The 14805-nt window shown below is 40.5% G+C and overlaps 1 protein-coding gene across 4 annotated transcripts in view; it reads right to left on the reverse strand.

Moving 5' to 3' along the window:
• The window catches only part of LOC128690340 (uncharacterized), a 316053-nt gene that overhangs the window by 4779 nt on the left and 296469 nt on the right, over positions 1-14805 (reverse strand). For 3 of the 4 annotated variants that reach the window (XM_070090421.1, XM_070090424.1, XM_070090423.1), the window contains exon 8: positions 3271-3444. In XM_070090421.1, coding sequence (XP_069946522.1) covers positions 3281-3444 — 164 coding nt within the window. In that variant the 3' untranslated portion in view covers positions 3271-3280. The remainder of the gene's footprint in view (positions 1-3270; positions 3445-14805) is intronic. The other variant, XM_070090422.1, reaches the window with a different exon arrangement.

Genomic DNA, 14805 nt, shown 5'->3' on the forward strand with positions numbered 1-14805 from the left:
AGCTGAGCTGTAGTTGTATTATCAAATTATCAGAATTATAGGATTAAAAGGAATTAAATACGATACTCAGAACTTATTGCATGAAAGGCAGAAATTAAATTTTTCCAATTTCTTGCATATAAAAAGACAATATGGGACCTGCAGAGGCCAAAATTCATCCAGCATTTACATCAAGAATTAACTACGTTTCACGTAAGTGAGTGTCCATAGTAAGTTGTTTAAAAAGACGTCAGCAAACACTCAGCAATATTTATCAGAAAACCTTTCGATCCTGGGACCTTGATCTCTTCTAACACAGAGATAATGACACTACATACAAGTGGAGAATGAGGTGTGGCACAGTGACCTTAAAAAAATTGTATTTGAGACAAGGACAAGTAGACAGTGATTTCATGTGGCACTTATGTATGCTAATGTTTTTGAAGTTTTGCAGATTCAAGTATTATGTTCCACACGACGTCGGTGTCTAAGATATTGTTAGTAAATAGGTTAATAATATTTTTTGTAAGCATATTGCATATAACGTACAAATTTTTAACAATGGTCTTGAGAACACAAAGTTATTATTGGAACATAATAGAACATGCTGACATAACCAAGTCAAAACAGCAAGAACTTTAGAACATGTCTATGTTCAACCCAGATACTGGCTTGTGTTCAACCCAGAAACTGGCTTGTGTTCAACCCAGATACTGGCTTGTGTTCAACCCAGATACTGGCTTGTGTTCAACCCAGATACTGGCTTGTGTTCAACCCAGATACTGGCTTGTGTTCAACCCAGATACTGGCTTGTGTTTAACCCAGACACTGGCTTGTGTTAAACCCAGATACTGGCTTGTGTTAAACCCAGATACTGGCTTGTGTTCAACCCAGAAACTGGCTTGTGTTCAACCCAGATACTGGCTTGTGTTCAACCCAGAAACTGGCTTGTGTTCAACCCAGATACTGGCTTGTTTTCAACCCAGATACTGGCTTGTGTTCAACCCAGATACTGGCTTGTGTTTAACCCAGACACTGGCTTGTGTTAAACCCAGATACTGGCTTGTGTTAAACCCAGATACTGGCTTGTGTTCAACCCAGATACTGGCTTGTGTTCAACCCAGATACTGGCTTGTGTTCAACCCAGATACTGGCTTGTGTTCAACCCAGATACTGGCTTGTGTTCAACCCAGATACTGGCTTGTGTTCAACCCAGATACTGGCTTGTGTTCAACCCAGATACTGGCTTGTGTTCAACCCAGATACTGGCTTGTGTTCAACCCAGATACTGGCTTGTGTTCAACCCAGATACTGGCTTGTGTTCAACCCAGATACTGGCTTGTGTTCAACCCAGATACTGGCTTGTGTTCAACCCAGATACTGGCTTGTGATCAACCCAGATACTGGCTTGTGTTCAACCCAGATACTGGCCTGTGCTCAACACACATACTGGCCTGTGCTCAACACACATACTGGCCTGTGCTCAACACACATACTGGCCTGTGTTCAACACACATACTGGCCTGTGTTCAACACACATACTGGCCTGTGTTCAACACACATACTGGCCTGTGTTCAACACACATACTGGCCTGTGTTCAACACACATACTGGCCTGTGCTCAACACACATACTGGCCTGTGTTCAACACACATACTGGCCTGTGTTCAACACACATACTGGCCTGTGTTCAACACATACTGGCCTGTGTTCAACACACATACTGGCCTGTGTTCAACACACATACTGGCCTGTGTTCAACACACATACTGGCCTGTGTTCAACACACATACTGGCCTGTGTTCAACACACATACTGGCCTGTGTTCAACACACATACTGGCCTGTGCTCAACACACATACTATCGTGTGTTCAACACATATGCTGGCCTGTGTTCAACACATATTCTGGCCTGTGTTCAACACACATACTGGCCTGTGTTCACCACACATACTGGCCTGTGTTCACCACACATACTGGCCTGTGCTCAACACACATACTGGCCTGTGTTCAACACACATACTGGCCTGTGTTCAACACACATACTGGCCTGTGTTCAACACATACTGGCCTGTGTTCAACACACATACTGGCCTGTGTTCAACACACATACTGGCCTGTGTTCAACACACATACTGGCCTGTGTTCAACACACATACTGGCCTGTGTTCAACACACATACTGGCCTGTGCCCAACACACATACTATCGTGTGTTCAACACATATGCTGGCCTGTGTTCAACACATATTCTGGCCTGTGTTCAACACATGTGCTGGCCTGTGTTCAACATATATGCTGGCCTGTGTTCAATACATACTGACCTATGTTCAACACAGATACTGACCTATGTTCAATACAGATACTGACCTATGTTCAATACAAATACTGGTCTATGTTCAATACAGATACTGACCTGTTTTTAACAGATACTGACCTGTGTTTAATAGATATTGGCCTGTGTTTAATAGATATTGGCCTGTGTTCAACAGATACTGACCTGTGTTCAACAGATACTGACCTGTGTTCCACAGGTACTGGCCAGCGTTCAACACAGATATTAGTCTACGTTCAACACAGGTACTAGCTTACATTCAACATTTTTACAAGCCTATGTTCAACAAAAATACTAGTCTATGTTCAACAGAGATACTGGCCTATGTTCAACACAAAAAAATTGTTCAGTGTTCAACATATATACTAATCTATGTTCAACAGACATATTGGTCTATGCTCAACAGACATATTAATTGCTGCCATTAACAAGATATCACAAATGTCTAGTAGTTACAGGACACCTAGAAGCCGGGTAAATAGGATGTTTCCCAGAGTCACTAGGTATCACCTGATATCTAGTTACAACGCATGGCTCTCCTGGTACCTTAACCCACTATCTCGCAAGTCACCCGACTCTAATTACTATACATTGTAATAATATTGGTAGAATTACCGTAAATATGTTAGGCAACAGAACAATTAATGCGGCATTTTATTGCGGCAATGCATCCCTCTAGTGATTTATCAAGTCTAGCTACTGGCTTTATTAAGCCATTACTGGATTGACAAAGCTCCAGGAGATACGTTGGCACAATAAAATGTCATTAGTTGTGCCTGTGTCCTTTTTCCTACTACATAGGTGTCTATGTTAGTTGTCCTTCTATTAGGGATGACAACAGGTGTCATTACCTGCGTCTTGTCAGCATTACCGTCCCACTTACAGCTTATTCTATCATTGTTGCCATTCGTCACAGCAGGATTTAAACGTAAATATAATAGAAAACCCATCACCGTACCTACGTTTCTTCAGGTGAGTTGGGATGCAGACGCAAGGCAAGTAACCACCAGGGTGGCCACCCACATAACGCCCACACACGCCCACATAACACCCACACACGCCCACATAACACCCGTGTCCGCTCTCAGCGCCGTCACGCCACTCTGCACCGCTGCTGCTGACTCCTCACCGGCTGTGGGTTAGAAGATGGTCCAGTTATACTCATACCTGAAAGTACATATATCTTCCCTCATGTACACATATATCCCTTCGTGCAAGTATTTACACCTTCCTTCAAGTACATTCTCCTTGCATGTTCCCCTTCCTTCTGCATGTATATTCATCTTCCTGTAAGTATTCACCTTCCTGCAAGTATATTCACCTTCCTGTAAGTATTCGCCTTTCTGCATGTATATTCACTTTCCTGTAAGTATTAACCTTCCTGCTAGTATATTCACTTTCCTGTAAGTATTCACCTTCCTGCATGTATATTCACCTTCCTGCATGTATACTCACCTTCCTTCATATATATTCACCTTCCTGCATGTATATTCACCTTCCTTCATATATATTCACCTTCCTGCATGTATATTCACCTTCATGCAAGTATTCACCTTCCTACAAGTATTCACCTTCCTGCATGTATACTCACCTTCCTGCATGTATACTCACCTTCCTGCATGTATACTCACCTTCCTGCATGTATATTCACCTTCCTGTAAGTATTCACCTCCCTGCAAGTATTCACCTTCCAGCAAGTATTCACCTTCCTGCATGTATATTCACCTTCCAGTAAGTATTCACCTCCCTGCAAGTATTCACCTCCCTGCAAGTATTCACCTTCCTGCAAGTATTCACCTTCCTGCAAGTATTCACCTTCTTGCAAGTATTCACCTTCCTGCATGTATATTCACCTTCCTGTAAGTATTCACCTCCCTGCAAGTATTCACCTTCCAGCAAGTATTCACCTTCAGGCATGTATATTCACCTTCCTCTAAGTATTCACCTCCCTGCAAGTATTCACCTCCCTGCAAGTATTCACCTTCTTGCAAGTATTCACCTCCCTGCAAGTATTCACCTCCCTGCAAGTATTCACCTTCCTGCATGTATATTCACCTTCCAGTAAGTATTCACCTCCCTGCAAGTATTCACCTCCCTGCAAGTATTCACCTTCCTGCAAGTATTCACCTTCCTGCATGTATATTCACCTTCTTGCAAGTATTCACCTTCAGGCATGTATATTCGCCTTCAGGCATGTATATTCACCTTCAGGCATGTATACTCACCTTCCTGTAAGTATTCACCTTCCTGCAAGTATTCACCTTCCTGCAAGTATTCACCTTCCTGCAAGTACTCACCTTCCTGCAAGTATTCACCTTCCTGAAAGTATTCACCTCCCTGCAAGTATTCACCTTCCTGCAAGTATTCGCCTCCCTGCAAGTATTCACCTACCTGCAAGTATTCACCTTCCTGAAAGTATTCACCTTCCTGCAAGTATTCACCTTCAGGCATGTATATTCACCTTCAGGCATGTATATTCACCTTAAGGCATGTATATTCACCTTCCTGTAAGTATTCACCTTCCTGCAAGTATTCACCTCCCTGCAAGTATTCACCTCCCTGCAAGTATTCACCTTCCTGCAAGTATTCACCTTCCTGCAAGTATTCACCTTCCTGCATGTATATTCACCTTCCTGTAAGTATTCACCTCCCTGCAAGTATTCACCTTCCTGCAAGCATTCACCTTCCTGCATGTATATTCACCTTCCTGTAAGTATTCACCTCCCTGCAAGTATTCACCTTCCTGTAAGTATTCACCTTCCTGCAAGTATTCACCTTCCGGCATGTATATTCACCTTCCTGTAAGTATTCACCTTCCTGCAAGTATTCACCTTCCTGCAAGTATTCACCTTCCTGCAAGTATTCACCTTCCTGCATGTATATTCACCTTCCTGTAAGTATTCACCTCCCTGCAAGTATTCACCTTCCTGCAAGTATTCACCTTCCTGCATGTATATTCACCTTCCTGCAAGTATTCACCTTCCTGCAAGTATTCACCTTCAGGCATGTATATTCACCTTCAGGCATGTATATTCACCTTCCTGCAAGTATTCACCTTCCTGCATGTATATTCACCTTCCTGCAAGTATTCACCTTCCTGCAAGTATTCACCTTCCTGCAAGTATTCACCTTCCTGCATGTATATTCACCTTTCTGTAAGTCTTCACCTTCCTGCAAGTATTCACCTTCCTGCATGTATATTCACCTTCCTGCAAGCATTCACCTTCCTGCAAGTATTCACCTTCCTGCATGTATATTCACCTCCCTGCAAGTATTCACCTCCCTGCAAGTATTCACCTTCCTGCAAGTATTCACCTTCCTGCAAGTATTCACCTTCCTGCATGTATATTCACCTTCCTGTAAGTATTCGCCTCCCTGCAAGTATTCACCTACCTGCAAGTATTCACTTTCCTGAAAGTATTCACCTTCCTGCAAGTATTCACCTTCAGGCATGTATATTCACCTTCAGGCATGTATATTCACCTTCCTGTAAGTATTCACCTCCCTGCAAGTATTCACCTTCCTGCAAGTATTCACCTTCCTGCATGTATATTCACCTTCCTGTAAGTATTCACCTCCCTGCAAGTATTCACCTTCCTGCAAGCATTCACCTTCCTGCAAGTATTCACCTTCCTGAAAGTATTCACCTTCCTGCAAGCATTCACCTTCCTGCAAGTATTCACCTTCCTGCATGTATATTCACCTTCCTGCAAGTATTCACCTTCCTGTAAGTGTTCACCTGCTTGCATGTATATTCACCTTCCTGCATGTATATTCACCTTCCTGCAAGTATTCACCTTCCTCTAAGTATTCACCTTCCTGCAAGTGTTCACCTGCTTGCATGTATATTCACCTTCCTGCATGTATATTCACCTTCCTGCAAGTATTTATCTCCCTGCAAGTATTCACCTTCCTGCAAGTACAGTCACCTTCCTGCAAGTATAGTCACCTTCCTGCAAGTATAATCACCTTCCTTCAAGTATCCTTACCTGCAGGTGGAAGTTCCTCCAAGTATCACAAACTCTCCAGCTCTCCAGCTGTGTATGTAACGTAAATACCTGAAATTTCTCTTCAAATATTCAGAAATACTTGTGGTAACATATTTTTTTTCATAATAAAATAGAAGACTATATTTACAGGTAACTAGACTAGAACAGGAGATGTATCATAGCACCTGGGAGTCTTGACCTGTGTAATGTAACTCATCCAACAGATCCGCATAAACAGAGCAAAATAATACTACTACTACTAATGCAATAAAATGAAAGCGGTAGAATGTATGTGTCTTATTGCTGTTTACATTTTCTGGGAAACGTCGACTAAAGGCATATGAGCACAGTGTTACGTACAGTGGCTAGCGGATCCTTTAGTAAAGAACTTAGGTAAAGTGGCTAGCGGATCCTTCAGTAAAGAACTTAGGTAAAGTGGCTAGCGGATCCTTCAGTAAAGAACTTAGGTAAAGTGGCTAGCGGATCCTTTAGTAAAGAACTTAGGTAAAGTGGCTAGCGGATCCTTTAGTAAAGAACTTGGGTAAAGTGGCTAGCGGATCCTTTAGTAAAGAACTTAGGTAAAGTGGCTAGCGGATCCTTTAGTAAAGAACTTAGGTAAAGTGGCTAGCGGATCCTTTAGTAAAGAACTTAGGTAAAGTGGCTAGCGGATCCTTTAGTAAAGAACTTAGGTATAGTGGCTAGCGGATCCTTTAGTAAAGAACTTAGGTAAAGTGGCTAGCGGATCCTTTAGTAAAGAACTTAGGTAAAGTGGCTAGCGGATCCTTTAGTAAAGAACTTAGGTAAAGTGGCTAGCGGATCCTTCAGTAAAGAACTTGGGTAAAGTGGCTAGCGCATCCTTTAGTAAAGAACTTAGGTATAGTGGCTAGCGGATCCTTTAGTAAAGAACTTAGGTATAGTGGCTAGCGGATCCTTTAGTAAAGAACTTAGGTATAGTGGCTAGCGGATCCTTTAGTAAAGAACTTAGGTATAGTGGCTAGCGGATCCTTTAGTAAAGAACTTAGGTATAGTGGCTAGCGGATCCTTTAGTAAAGAACTTAGGTAAAGTGGCTAGCGGATCCTTCAGTAAAGAACTTAGGTAAAGTGGCTAGCGCATCCTTTAGTAAAGAACTTAGGTAAGCTGCAGTTAATAACCTCGTTTTCAAGCAAGTCTGTACTTCCTCTCCATCAGACTAAGTATGGGTTAACTCTCAGTGTTGTTCAACTTTAACAGCTACAGAGACTTAGAACTCATTTGAGTAGAGAACTAGAATGCTGATAAGACTAGAAATTATTCTGAACACGAAAGACTATCAGAATTATCTCACTGCCATCCACACGTACTACTGATTCACTGACATCCAGCTGGAAACTGGAAATTCGACCAGAGCAGATACATTTTGAGTCCTGTCTAAGTTCTATGAATAAACTTAATTCTATAATTGCACACAATTATCATTGAGCCTACATTTAAAATTATTTTTTTTTCCTAAATATATCCTCAAAACATATTGTAAAGAACTGAGGGTATTACCTGGAGTTTACCTGGAGAGAGTTCCGGGGGTCAACGCCCCCGCGGCCCGGTCTGTGACCAGGCCGCGTAGTTGTAAGACTGATTAGTTAATGAGCCAATCAAGTCATTAATTGAATCCAATCCAAGAAATCTGCCTTCCCATATCCAGATAACCTAACTGTTTACCTCTGATTTCACACAGGGCAGCGTAAGCCGGGTGTAGGTGTAGTATTTCTGATGAGGTGCGTTTGGCAAGCGCCTGTAACATACATATAAATGTTCATTCAACAGTACTGTTAATGGGCACTTACCGTCGTGATGTGTGGGGTTTGTAGACAATCCCAATTATGAACACTGATATATATGCATGAGTCACTGTTTCTCCACGATTGTAAACAAGTCACACCACGGGCGGGGTTAGAACCCGCTAATGCGTTGGTCTTGAGTTTTATGACTCTCTGATCGTGGGTTGTTACCCCGCCCGTGCTATGGTTTGTGTAAGAGAGAAGTTGTAAAGTAAAAGGACACAAGTGCAACTAATGTGACACTTTATTGTGGCAACGTTTCGCTCTCCAGGAGCTTTGTCAAGCCGATACAAACTGTTTGCATCGGCTTGATAAAGCTCCTGGAGAGCGAAACGTTGCCACAATAAAATGTCACATTAGTTGCACTTGTGTCCTTTTACTTTCCCTATTGCCGGTAATTCTACCAACATTATTACAAGAGAGAAGTTGCAGCGTCGGTACGCAATATGACCATGAAGAGTGGTCAAATTTACATTATAATGCATTAACGAATGTTAGAGTTCGTCACTACACTAGCCTAGAATAGGGCAAGTAACCCTATTAAACTAGGCTGCTAATAAACCGGCAGGGTTAGACGAGATTCGGTCACCCGCTTCGCTACTCACAAGTAGCCTTGTTTTGTGGCTGCCGTGGGTAGGCAGTGAGCACTCTTGGGTGGCTGGCGAAATGTCATTAATTTTTGTAAGGTGGTTAAATTAATTGTAGATACTAAACTATATCACCGTCAAATTTTAGCTTGGGTGATATAATATACTAGCCTATAGAAGCTTTATCATTAAATTAGTCTTATAATTTAAGAGTGGATGAAGAAATATGCCAACAGCTAGATGTAGGTTCATGGACTAGGCTGTCTCCAGATTCTCATTCTAGCCATTAGCTACTGGGTTAAGTCCTTGTACTCTCTCTACCACTCATAACCTTCCTCTCACCAGCCAACTCTTCCCCTAAATAACTTCCCCGCTCATCCCAAAAGGGTTTTTCCTAAACTATTTTCTTGTCTTGTCAAGCTACCTCACCCCCCCCCTCCCTTTCCCCCTCCCAAGACTTAGGTTCGGGAATCAGGTAACTTCCCTGATTTCCCACACATATACATGAATAATAGTCCTTAAACTAAAACTGTCATATATTCAGTAAATAACAAAGAATGAAGAGTTACACCGCCGTGACTGGAATAACAAGTGAACCATAACAGTTAGCAGGATGGCTGATAAAATAGATTCGTGGGAATTTTCTAACATGTCACTATTCGGTATAAAAATTCCGAGAATATTAAACTATTAACTGAGTTTTTTTAAATTTCATATCCGTAGAAAAATAACATCCACTGGAATGTCTTACCATGGAATATCACAGGACAAAATGTTCTGTTCTGCAATTGCAATACAACCTTCCTGATACCTGACTGATCTATGGAACTCTAACCTAAAGGAGGTTGTTATTGATGTTCTTTGTTACCTACACTGCCACTTCCTTCTCTGACTAAAGTAGTGCTATTAACCTGACCAAATTACAGTGCTCTTAATGTGACTAAATTACAGTGCTATTAATCTGACTAAATTACAGTGCTATTAACCTGACCAAATTACAGTGTTATTAATGTGACTAAATTACAGTGCTATTGTGACTAAATTACAGTGCTATTATTGTGACTAAATTACAGTGCTATTATTGTGACTAAATTACAGTGCTGTTAATCTGACTAAATTACAGTGCTATTAATGTGACTAAATTACAGTGCTATTATTGTGACTAAATTACAGTGCTATTATTGTGACTAAATTACAGTGCTATTATTGTGACTAAATTACAGTGCTATTAATGTGACTAAATTACAGTGCTATTATTGTGACTAAATTACAGTGCTATTATTGTGACTAAATTACAGTGCTATTATTGTGACTAAATTACAGTGCTGTTAATCTGACTAAATTACAGTGCTATTAATGTGACTAAATTACAGTGCTATTATTGTGACTAAATTACAGTGCTATTATTGTGACTAAATTACAGTGCTGTTAATCTGACTAAATTACAGTGCTATTAATGTGACTAAATTACAGTGCTATTATTGTGACTAAATTACAGTGCTATTATTGTGACTAAATTACAGTGCTGTTAATCTGACTAAATTACAGTGCTATTAATGTGACTAAATTGCAGTGCTATTAATATGACTAAATTGCAGTGCTATTAATCTGGAAGTGTTTTATTATTTTGCATTAAGAATATTTCTTGGTGTGTGAAGTGCAAGTTGTGACACCTTCCTTTCTGCTCAGAGATCACAGCTTCGTAAACATTAGCAAAGTCAACAGAAAATATATAAAAAGTATAAACGCTTAAATATCTAATTCATACAGCTGAGGAAAATCCTGAGAAATCCCATTCCATATATTCTACAAGTGCATCTTGGGCAAGACTCTTTACCTCTCACTGTGGCAGGAGAAACTAATCGCAGTGTATCGCAAAACAGTGACAAAGAGTTAACTAACTTGTAGATTTTTACAGCAAATTGAAGAAATAATGTAGCTGTCTAAGTATCACATGTTAATCCTAGAATATTTTTAAATTTTTGTACATTACTGTCAAGTAAATCTTTTTTTGTTATGGACTAATATGTCTAAGTCATATTAGCCCATATATTATTATTTCTGATATCTATTATTCCTAGATCTATCCATCTTGAATTCTCGACTTGTGTATTCTTAACATGACAGTGACGACTTTCTCAGGTGTCCTTCCACTGCTGCTTGATGCCTTTCCTAATAAATATGCCTCAGTGTCTGATCACGTTTCTTTCTAAACCTCTCCTAACATTACATAACTCCAAGCCAACTATATTCAATGGACGAAGACATAGTAACTGTATCACAGCCGTGTACAGGTAGACCAACTGCAGCTTAGTGTACCTAAGACACCTAGAAATTGTAGCTTATCCCTCACAAGAGGCTCAGGGCCTGGAAAACTATACCTATATTAGACCCAAGAGATTTAGCCAATACATTCAGAAAATTTCGCACTTATAGAATATTTTTTATAGGCCCAAGAGATGTACATCAACAGCCTGAAGTGGGCCAGGTACTGGAACGCGACCCAGTCTGCTATATAAAATATTTACCATGTACCATACATAGAAACTCAAAATAACACCACGACACGCAGTGCTTGTCTCATGGACCAAGTCACTGTAACACTGCACATACATCTGTTTCATGGACCAACACTGAAACACTATGCATGTGTTTCATGGACCAACAGACACTGAAACACGCTCTATGTACATGTTTCATGGCCCACCAGACACAAACTATGCATGTGTTTCATGGACAAGACACTGAAATACTATTCATGTACGTGTTTCATGGACCAGCAGACAAACATTATTCATGTACGTGTTTCATGGACCAACAGACTGAAACACTATTCATGTACGTGTTTCATGGACCAACAGACTGAAACACTATTCATGTACGTGTTTCATGGACCAACAGACTGAAACACTATTCATGTACGTGTTTCATGGACCAACAGACTGAAACACTATTCATGTACGTGTTTCATGGACCAACAGACTGAAACACTATTCATGTACGTGTTTCATGGACCAACAGACTGAAACACTATTCATGTACGTGTTTCATGGACCAACAGACACTGAAACACTATGTATGTGTTTCATGAACCAACAGTCACTAAAATCCCCTTCAAATATGAAATGAAATTCTAACAGGAAATTAAAATTTATAAATACAATGATAAATCAAGGGAAAAAAATGTTTTTAAAAACATGATTTTTTAAATTATTTCGTACTGGGCAGCGCTATGATTAATACTTTTAGCTTCAAAATACCAGAAAAACGTAGACCTTTCAGTATCCTTTATTTTTCTTTCCATAGTTAAATCCAATTTTAAATTCTCTACAGTCATTTAAGACATATATATATTAAGAAATTAGGAAGAAATGCTTGCCAGAACAATCACTTTATTAACAGCTTAGCGACCAATTTGGAAGGTTGGTCTTGATGCAGTCCAATAACAGTCTGATTATTATATGTAAATGGTATGTAATACAGATGTGCAATAGTTTGATGTATTTACTGTCGAGAAGTAATCTTTAGTCAAATACAAAAGAGATAGGTAGAGGTTGTTTTGATAAGGACCTGCCTCGCATGGGCCAGTAGGCCTTCTGCAGTGTTCCTCCATTCTTATGTTCTTATATGTGAAGAGGGTGTGATTATTAGTCCACAGCGCTCGAAGTAGTAGTTTTGAGAAGAGTTCAACTCCATAATTTGGTATAATGTGAAGCTGAAGATTATTATAATCATGGGAGAGAGCACTAAACACGTAGGATTATATAGCGCTTTTGGGGAGGGAAGGATGGAACGCATTCAGGCTTAATTCAGGGAATGGAGCACATATTCAATGCCCAAGATCAAGAGCCCCTCACCAGCATCAAGGAACCTCCCTTTAGGGAGTGAAGCTGAAGAATAAGTGTGGAGATTTATAAACTGCCAAAGGTGAGGCGCAGAAAATCTTGAAGGCGGTGGAAGAGGTGAGGCCCACTAATAGCAGGGCAGGCAATGAAGTTGTAGATGTCCTCTGTACCAAGATACCGTTCAGCTGCTGTGAGAGATTAACCGTATATATCATTTATATAATTATACCTGTCTGACACAGTAGCTTGGCACAGTATCTCGATATATAGGACATATTTGACAGCTTTGTTGCCTACCCTTTGAGGCCTGGTCGTGGGCCGGGTAGCGGAGGCGTTGATCCCCGGAATACCGGGGATCAACAGTAGGTAGGTAGACCCATGAGTTACGGGTGAGAAAGGTTGGATTTGAAAGGTACCTGCTTAGCATGGTCCATTAGGCTTCCTACGGTGCCTCTCAATTCTTACATACTTTTACTAGTGGGCCTCACCTCTTCTGTCGTTTTGAAGATTTCCTGCGCCTCACCCTAGGTAGTTTACTAATCTCTACTAAGCTCTTCTTCAGGCTGAGGGACTGATCACCTCAAAATTATTATGCTCAGGATGGACTGATCACATCCTCGTTATATGCCTACTGCTTATGATCACTCTTCATTATTAGACTGAAGAAACCATTGTATAGGCGATATGTTTTGTCAATAAAGATTCCAAATGGTCGTACATGTGTCTTAACCCAACCTGATCTTTGCTCAAGGTAAGAAATATCATTTAAGGTTTGAAGCTGATCAGAAGTGGCATTCACAAGCTGTTGTGTGAAAGTCATTAAACTAATTTCGACTAAAACTTTGGCAGATTTTCTTCGAATTTCACTTCCACAATCCAAAACCATCTACAATGTAAAGATTAAATTTTTTTAGCCAATCAGAAGTCGCTTACAGCGGTCATCGAACGGAAAACCAAAATCCCAGTTTGGTTTAAAAAATGAGCAGATTGCAGCTTACAAAGCCCAACATCAAAGAAAACCTTCCCTTGATAAAATTGCACCAGTGTTGAACATTTGAAGCCTACCAAAAAGGGCATTTTTCCAGCATTCCAGAAAATCAGTGATCAATTTCTTTAATGTTTGAAAATGGGGAAATTCGTTCCAGGTCAGCTTAAATTTGTAATTAATCTGTATTCAGGTTAAATACATGAGCCTTGAATGCTTGAAACTCTACAGGAGTTATGCTTAAAAAAGTCCCAATTAGAAGTAAAACTGGCCACGTGTCACTTACATAGTCTCCAAACAATCTGAGCCTTGTTATACTCTAGTAATAAGGGTTTAAAGGCAGACAGTGGATATGTCTTAACATACATGTGAAAATTCGGAAAACTGTCACCTACACTGTCCAATAACAATGTGCTCTTCTCTTAACTGGATAAACTTGTATTGAAACTTTGAAACCACTAAAATTGCGTTCTCAAATTACTGCATAAAAACATTGGGAGAATGAAATATCCTACAATGATATATGTATCCACTTTCAAGGGATACCATCTACGTAATTTAACTTATTATCCAGTTCAAAAACCTTCATTATTTTAAGCCAACTGATATTCTGATCACTAATGAGCTAATTTAGTCTATACCACGTAATGATTTTGTAAATATTTTGATTAACATCTTGGCCATTTATTATTATATCAAAGGAAGCGCTAAACCGACAAGGGTCATGCAGCGTTGCATGGCAGAAAATAGTGCTAGGGCTATAAACAGCCACGTGGAGAGGGGATAAGAGGTGAGAGGAGAAAAGGGCTGGAAGGGACGCTAAGGGCTATGTATCAAAGTTCGTACAGTAAAGCAGTTGCTGAGAAAAAGTCAAAAAGTGACTAAGTCAAGGGCAGAACCGTCTGCAAGAAGGGAAGATAAGGTAAGAGTGGTAGGTCAGCGGCGTCGGTGGAGGTAAATTCTGCGAGCTCGCTGGTAAACCGGACAATCTACAAGAAAGTGAAGAACCAAAATAGGGACCCAACAAACCTCAAAGAGAGGAATGAGGTGTCGTTCCATGAGATACCCATGAGTAAGGCGAGTATGGCTGAGGCAGAGACGGGAGAGCACAGTCTCCCGAGTATGGCAACGTTAATAAGAAAATGGCCACAGACCTAAAAGCGGTTTAATAGAGTGCAATTAGTTATGGTGTGCGTCCGACCACCGTTATTGCCAACGGCTGCAAAGACCGGCAGAGATGACTGGAAAACAATCCCTGAACGGAATACCTCT

Source organism: Cherax quadricarinatus, chromosome 32, assembly GCF_038502225.1.
Source record: "Cherax quadricarinatus isolate ZL_2023a chromosome 32, ASM3850222v1, whole genome shotgun sequence".
Classification (NCBI taxonomy): domain Eukaryota; kingdom Metazoa; phylum Arthropoda; class Malacostraca; order Decapoda; family Parastacidae; genus Cherax; species Cherax quadricarinatus.